The following is an 8464-nucleotide window of genomic DNA, read 5'->3' as shown; positions in this document are numbered from 1 at the left end:
TGCAATTACCATTCCGCTTTGCTGCTTCCTAAACTGCTTTTTAACTTGGTAAAGAAACAGTCAGACGTGGAAAAGGGTAAAAGAGATAGATACAAATTGGGAGCACAAAGATACATATAAATTGGGAGCACAAAGCACAACTAACCTTGCATTGAGATCTTAGGAAGCTTTAAAGGGGAGCTGACATTTGATGAGAAATGCTGGGCTGGATGAAGCACAAGCTGGAATCAAGATTGACAGGAGAAATATCAATAACCTCAGATATGCAGATAATACCACCCTTATGGCAGAAAGCAAAGAAGAACTAAAGAGACTCTTGATGAAAGTGAAAGAGGAGAGTGAAAAAGTTGGCTTAAAGCCCAACATTCAGAAAACTAAGATCATGGCATCTGGTCCCATCACTTCATGGCAAATAGATGGGGAAACAGTGGAAAGAGTGGCTGATTTTATTTTGGGGGGCTCCAAAATCACTGTAGATGGTGATTGCAGCCATGAAATTAAAAGACGCTTACTCCTTGGAAGAAAAGTTATGACCAACCTAGATAGCATATTAAAAAGCAGAGGCATTACTTTGCCAACAAAGGTCCATCTAGTCAAGGCTGTGGTTTTTCCGAGTTGGACCATAAAGAGAGCTGAGCACCGAAGAATTGATACTTTTGAACTGTGGTGTTGGAGAAGACTCTTGAGAGTCCCTTGGAAAGCAAGGAGATCCAACCAATCCATCCTAAAGGAGATCAGTCCTGAATATTCATTAGAAGGATGGATGCTGAAGCTGAAACTCCAATACTTTGGCCACCTGATGCACAGAACTGACTCATTGGAAAAGACCCTGATGCTGGGAAAAATTGAAGGCGGGAGGAGAAGGGGACGACAGAGGATGAGATGGTTGGATGGCATCACTGACTCGATGGACATGAGTTTGAGTAAACTCCGGGAGTTGATGATGGACAGGGAGGCCTGGCATGCTGCAGTCCATGGAGTCACAAAGAGTCGGACATGACTGAGCGCCTGAACTAAACTGACATTTGATTTGGCAAAAAAAAACAAACCTAAAAACCAAAAACTAAAAGCACATGGTTGGTGTGTGCCAGATAGAAGGAAGGCAGTCAAGATGTGCACAATGATAGGTGGAGGGACTTTGCGGGTGGTCCAGTATTAAGATTTTCCTTTCAATGCAGGGGGTGCATGTCCGATCCCTGGTGAAGAATCTAAGATCCCATCTGCCTTATGACCAAAAATCAAAACAAAAGCAGAAACAATATTGTAAAAACTCAATAAAGACTTTAAAAATGGTCCATATAAAAAAAAAATCTTAAAGAAAAAGAAAGTGGGAAGTTTCAGAGGCATGAGATAGCATTGCAGGTATGGGTGGAAGTGGCAGGATCTGAGACTGAAACTGTAGGTTAGAGTCATATATACTGTGTGAGGGGCATTTGAATGTTATTAACTAGGCTACAACGGTCAGTAGGATGACTTAGAAAGAGCAGTCTGCAAATGAAATACCAAAACACAAGGCGCTGGGTGAGATGCTTTCATCAAGACATGGTCAGAAATTGATCAAAGAGAGAAGATGAGAAAGGCGAGGATGGGTGGACTAGACAGTACTTGATGAGTGAAAGTTAACATGAAGAAGAGGATATGCTGCTGCTGCTGCTGCTAAGTTGCTTCAGTCATATCCGACTCTGTGCAACCCCATGGGCTGCAGCCTACCAGGCTCCTCCACCGATGGGATTTTCCAGGCAAGAGTACTGGAGTGGGGTGCCCTTGCCTTCTTAGTAGAGATAAATGCCCATTAACATTGATGGAGTCCTTTCTGTATACTAGGTACCGTGCTCAACCTGATACCTTGGTGAAACGACATAAGTCTACGAGAGCAGTATTTTTATTATGCCCATCCATTCTACAGATGAAAAAAGAGATGCACAGAAGATTTAGTAACAGCTGGACAATTGGAAAAAATTTTGAACGTGGGCAGTTTGCATAGTCTTTGATTTTTACTATTGTAGCATACAGCTTCCTGTAAGAGTCTGTGGTTTTTGTTAACTAAGGCAGGGACTTGGGAAAAGATGAAAAGGTAAGAGGTCATTTTTGCACATTTTGCATTTGCATTTTCTATAGGATATCTGGGTAGGAGTATATTGCTACAGAATTGAAAAGATAGACAAGAGGGAACTAAAGATAAAGGAAGTATTGCTATAGAGACAGTGGTTGATACCAAAGGACCACATAAGCTTGCTCAGGGTAAGTACATACACAAAGGCAGCACAGTGACAAGAACAGAGGTTGTAAAGGTTACTGTCCCCTTGAAAATAAATACACACAGAGAACCTCCAAACAACGCAAATCCCATAAACTCAAGTAGTGTTTATTTCTAATTATGCCTTTTGTGACTTTCTGTTCTAGTCTGAGAAAGATTTATTCGCTTTGCTTCTCAAAATCATTGCCTTATTTAATTGCGAAGAATTGTTCTCTCCAATCTCCAGCTCCAGAGAGTCCTAGAGCGTCTGGAAAGTTAGCATTAGTGATGCTCACAAATTTATCACCATCGGAGTTTTAAAGATTCACTTTTTAAAATTATTGTGAATAAATATGTTTTAATAGGGAAAGACAATATTGTAAAAAAACAAATTAGAAGCCAGATAGTTTCTTCCAAACTGTCTCCTCCTTATCCTGGTCCCTTTTCCCTCCATCACCTCCCTCTGGCCTCAAACTCCCTTTGCCAGCTGTCGTTCGGAAAGGATCCTAGGTGATAACAGAACAGTCAGCCTGAGCAAAAGAATATAAGGCATGTACTCCAGCAGTTTAACTGACAGAGACACGGTAATACTCTTTCACTGTTTGCATTTCGGGAGGGCAGTTCAGGGCAGGGGGAGGTTGGTAGGAGGTGGGGGTGGAGTAGAGGAAAGATGCTCACTGTGGACACCATAATTAGCAAACATTGTTTCTCAACTTCCCAATGGCAGGAAGAATTTTCTCTCATAACCATCCAGCAGAAAGAGTAATTCAAGGCATGACTGCTTAAATGCTCTTTTTTTTAATGATTTCTTTTTTTCCTCTAAAGTGCATCCTGCATAGGAGACATGCGTCTATGGCAAGGGCGAAACAGACCAGGGGACTTGAGAAGGAGACTCTTTTACATAATGTAAAATTTCCTGTGTCACACCATCTCACCAAGAAAACTGAGCAGTGTCAAGGGCAGAATTGATAGAGTGCTTCAAAGGTTCCTGGTGATTCTATCATATTTTATAAAATTATTTACATTTTTCTTTTTGGTCATGGCAAGGTCTATTGGCACAAACAGCACAGCCACAAAGTATTCTTCTGATTTTAATAACTCATCTCATATATATTTTTATATATTTATATATCTGCTTATCTTCATTTCCTCAGCAAAAGGGGAAATAAAAATATTGATCTATAAAATAAGCTGATGATAACACAATGCCAAAAATAGCTTATGTTAAGTGCAAGGGGTGAAGCTTGAAAGCAAGCTAAATTGCAATGACATACTGATTTAACATTTTAAATACAAGACTGGCAATAAAATAATTCTTGAGATACGCTTCTTGTTTTTAGTTTACTTTTTAAAAACTACTCTATATACACATATCCAGTTGTAACACTTAACAGTAGCATTATGGGACATGATACAACTTTGGTACACATTGCAGATATGGGTGGGTAATGTTTATAAATGATATGCCTTCCCCAGCTAGAGCTCTGTACAGCCAGGTGACCAGCCACCTGGTCCCATATAATCTTCCCACCAGAATCCCCAGAGTCCTTCCCAGGGCCACTCGAGACAGCGGGGGAGAGCTCCCTCACTGGATCCATATCGTGTTTCCTCTCTCGGTTCTCCTAGGTTCCACTGTCAGCTCCCCAAACGTGGAAAAAAACTGCTCCATCTCTTTCTGAAGCATGTCATTTCTTTTCTCTGCATCTTCTTTTGCTCGTTCAGCATTTCGCATTTTGATTTCTATCATTGTGAACTTTTTCCTTTCTTGATCCAGTTCATCGTGGAGGTTCATCATTTCTGTTTCCAAAGTCAAGTTTCGCTGTTCTAAGCTGCACAGAGTGGGGGAAGGAATAAGAGATAAAGTAATTTTGTTTTTTGAAATGCAAAAATGATTAAAAAAATATTTCCTAAACTCTGTCTCTGCAATGCTTTGGAAACTGGAATGAGCCCTTTCAAATCAGTGAATCAAGGTCCACTGATTAATACATACATACATATATTTTCTTCTTTTTCTATTTTTTTTACTACTTCGTAACATGATTTACTATCATTTCTGCAAGACCTCAAGACCTCTCTTGGAAGTACTTCATTGCCATTTGATAGTGAATGAGTGAATTTCAGCAAAATAAACCAGAGACCAGGGTCATCATGCAGCACAGAATTTGGCAGAAGCATGAGGCAGCCCAAACTACAAAGCTTCCTGAATCATTAAATGTAAATTTGTCTTCACTAAAAGAAAGGGGAAAGTCTGATAAAGTTGTAAAGAAAAGAAGGCCGTCAAATTTGCTTTCTACCAAAGGAAAAAGAGTGACAGTGAAAATGTCATTGCTAGAGAATAAGTCCACTGCTAAGAATGAACTTAGAAGGGACTATATGGCATCCCTCTTATAAAAGTGGTTCTAAAAGTAGCCACCTTACATTAACAAGAGAAGTAGAACTCACGAGTGTTGAATAAGTAATTCACCTGACATTCTGTCACAACAGAGTCCACTTAAGTAGCCTGCTAGCTGAAATTCTGTCTTCCAAGTTAACATATCTTAAGATCACTATAGTAAGTTTCCTATATACAAATGAGTTCTGTTCCAAGAGCACATTTATAAATCCAATTTGCCTGTAGGTCCAAGAAACAAAGTTAGCTGAGGTATCCAACTAACACAATTGGCTATATAGCACTGTACTATAATCAGTTTATCATACTTTTCACAGAAATAAGACATCAAAAATACAAAAAAGAAAACATTTTTAATCTTACAGTATCAGTTCAGTTCAGTCGCTCAGTTGTGTCCGACTTTTTGCGACCCCATGAATCACAGCACGCCAGGCCTCCCTGTCCATCACCAACTCCCAGAGTTCACTCAAACTCATGTCCATTGAGTCAGTGATGCCATCCAGCCATCTCATTCTCTGTCATTCCCTTCTCCTCCCACCCCCAATCGCTCCCAGCATCAGAGTCTTTTCCAGTGAGTCAACTCGTCGCATGAGGTGGCCAAAGTATTGGAGTTTCAGCTTTAGCATAAGTCCTTCCAATGAACACCCAGGACTGATCTCCTTTAGAATGGACTGGTTGGATCTCCTTGCAGTCCAAGGGACTCTCAAGAGTCTTCTCCAACACCACAGTTCAAAAGCATCAATTCTTCGGCAATCAGCATTCTTCACAGTCCAACTCTCACATCCATACATGACCATGGGAAAAACCATAGCCTGATGACACTACCCTTATGGCAGAAAGTGAAGAGGAACTCAAAAGCCTCTTGATGAAAGTGAAAGAGGAGGGTGAAAAGGTTGACTTGAAGCTCAACATTCAGAAAACGAAGATCATGGCATCTGGTCCCATCACTTCATGGGAAATAGATGGAAAAACAGTGGAAACAGTGTCAGACTTAATTTTTTTGGGCTCCAAAATCACTGCAGATGCTGATTGCAGCCATGAAATTAAAAGACGCTTACTCCTTGGAAGGAAAGTTATGACCAACCTTGATAATATATTAAAAAGCAGAGACATTACTTTGCCAACCAAGGTCCGTCTAGTCAAGGCTATGGTTTTTCCTGTGGTCATGTATGGATGTGAGAGTTGGACTGTGAAGAAAGCTGATCGCCGAAGAATTGATGCTTTTGAACTGTGGTGTTGGAGAAGACTCTTGAGAGTCCCTTGTACCGCAAGGAGATCCAACCAGTCCGTTCTAAGGGAGGTCGATCCTGGGTGTTCATTGGAAGGACTGATGCTAAAGCTGAAACTGCAATACTTTGGCCACCTCATGCGACGAGTTGACTCACTGGAAAAGACTCTGATGCTGGGAAAGGTTGGGGGCGGGAGGAGAAGGGGACGACCGAGAATGAGATGGCTGGATGGCATCACCGACTCTGTGGACATGAGTTTGAGTGAACTCCGGGAGTTGGTGATGGACAGGGAGGCCTGGCGTGCTGTGATTCATGGGGTCGCGGAGAGTCGGACACGACTGAGCGACTGAAATGAACTGACTAGACGGACCTAGGTTGGCAAAGTAATGTCTCTGCTTTTTAATATACTATCTAGGTTGGTCATAACTTTCCTTCCAAGGAGTAAGCGTCTTAAATTTCCTGGCTGCAATCAGCATCTGCAGTGATTTTGGAGCCCCCAAAAATTAAGTCTGACACTGTTTCCACTGTTTCCCCATCTATTTCCCATGAAGTGATGGGACCAGATGCCATGATCTTTGTTTTCTGAATGTTGAGCTTCAAGCCAACCTTTTCACTCTCCTCTTTCACTTTCATCAAGAGGCTTTTGAGTTCCTCTTCACTTTCTGCCATAAGGGTGGTGTCATCTGCATATCTGAGGTTATTGATATTTCTCCCAGCAATCTTGATTCCAGCTTGTGCTTCTTCCAGCCCAGCGTTCCTCATGATGTACTCTGCATAGAAGTTAAATAAGCAAGGTGACAATATACAACCTTGACATACACCTTTTCCTATTTGGAACCAGTCTGTTGTTCCATGTCCAGTTCTAACTGTTGCTTCCTGACCTGCATACAGGTTTCTCAAGAGGCAGGTCAGTTGGTCTTGTATTCCCATCTCTTTCCGAATGTTCCACAGTTTATTGTGATCCACACAGTCAAAGGCTGTGGCATAGTCAATGAAGCAGAAATAGATGTTTTTCTGGAACTCTCTTGCTTTCTCCATGACCCAGCAGATGTTGGCAATTTGATCTCTGGTGCCTCTGCCTTTTCTGAAACCTGCTTGAACATCTGGAAGTTCACAGTTCACATATTGCTGAAGACTGGCTTGGAGAATTTTGAGCATGACTTTACTAGCGTGTGAGATGAGTGCAATTGTGTGGTAGTTTGAGCATTCTTTGGCATTCCCTTTCTTTGGGATTGGAATGAAGACTGACCTTTTCCAGTCCTGGGTCCACTCTGAGTTTTCCAAATTTGCTGGCATACTGAGTGCAGCACTTTCACAGCATCATATTTCAGGATTTGAAATAGCTCAACTGGAATTCCATCACCTCCACTAGCTTTGTTCGTAGGGATATTCTCTAAGGCCCACTTGACTTCACATTCCAAGATGTCTGGTTCCAGGTGAGTGATCACGCCATCGTGATTATCTTGGTTGTGAAGATCTTTTTTGTACAGTTCTTCTGTGTATTCTTGCCACCTCTTCTTAGTATCTTCTGCTTCTGTTAGGTCCACACCATTTCTGTCCTTTATCGAGCCCATCTTTGCATGAAATATTCCCTTGACATCTCTAATTTTCTTGAAGAGATCTCTTGTTTTTCCTATTCTGTTGTTTTCCTCTATTTCTTTGCATTGATCGCTGAGAAAGGCTTTCTTATCTCTCCTTGATATTCTTTGGAACTCTGCATTCAGATGCTTATATCTTTCCTTTTCTCCTTTGCTTTTCGCTTCTCTTCTTTTTGCAGCTATTTGTAAGGCCTCCTCAGACAGCCATTTTGTTTTTTTGCATTTCTTTTCCATAGGGATGGTCTTGGTCCCTGTCTCCTGTACAATGTCACAAACCTCTGTCCAGAGTTCATCAGGCACTCTATCTATCAGATCTAGTCCCTTAAATCTATTTCTTACTTCCAATGTATAATCACAAGGGATTTGACTTAGGTCATATCTGAATGGTGTAGTAGTTTTCCCTACTTTCTTCAATTTCAGTCTGAATTTGGCAATAAGGAGTTCATGATCTGAGCCACCGTCTGCTCCTAGTCTTGTTTTTGCTAACTGTATAGAGCGTCTCCATCTTTGGCTGCAAAAAATGTAATCAATCTGATTTCGGTGTTGACCATCTGGTGATGTCCATGTGTAGAGTCTTCTCTTGTGTTGTTGGAAGAGGGTGTTTGCTATGACCAGTGCATTCTCTTGGCAAAACTCTATTAGCCTTTGCCCTGCTTCATTCCGTGCTCCAAGGCCAAATTTGCCTGTTACTCCAGGTGTTTCTTGACTTCCTACTTTTGCATTCCAGTCCCCTATAATGAAAAGGACATCTTTTTTAGATGTTAGTTCTAAAAGGTCTTGTAGGTCTTCATAGAACCGATTAACTTCGGCTTCTTCAGCATTACTGGTTGGGGCATAGGCCTGGATTACTGTAATATTGAATGGTTTGCCTTGGAAACAAACAGAAATCATTCTGTTGTTTTTAAGATTGCATCTAAGTACTGCATTTCAGACTCTTTTGTTGACCATGATGGCTACTCCATTTCTTCTAAGGGATTCCTGCCCACAGTAGTAGATATAATGGTCATCTGAG

General features: G+C 41.2%; 1 protein-coding gene across 5 annotated transcripts in view; it reads right to left on the bottom strand.

Annotated features, from left to right (window-relative positions):
* Nucleotides 1–1960: 1960 nt before the first annotated feature.
* ARHGAP24 (Rho GTPase activating protein 24) overlaps nt 1961–8464 on the bottom strand; it is a 571970-nt gene continuing 565466 nt past the window's right edge. For 4 of the 5 annotated variants that reach the window (XM_055434025.2, XM_055434023.2, XM_088836449.1 and 1 more), the window contains exon 8: nt 1962–4065. In XM_055434025.2, the coding sequence (XP_055290000.1) occupies nt 3822–4065 (244 nt within the window). In that variant the 3' untranslated portion in view covers nt 1962–3821. Of the gene's footprint in view, nt 4066–8464 lie in introns of all 5 variants that reach the window. The other variant, XM_055434021.2, reaches the window with a different exon arrangement.

The sequence above is a fragment of the Moschus berezovskii genome, chromosome 5, assembly GCF_049115385.1.
Source record: "Moschus berezovskii isolate FMDL1 chromosome 5, NW_MosBer_1.0, whole genome shotgun sequence".
NCBI lineage: Eukaryota > Metazoa > Chordata > Mammalia > Artiodactyla > Moschidae > Moschus > Moschus berezovskii.
The sequence above is the reverse complement of the archived record's forward strand: the minus strand, read 5'-3'. Positions and strand labels throughout refer to the sequence as shown.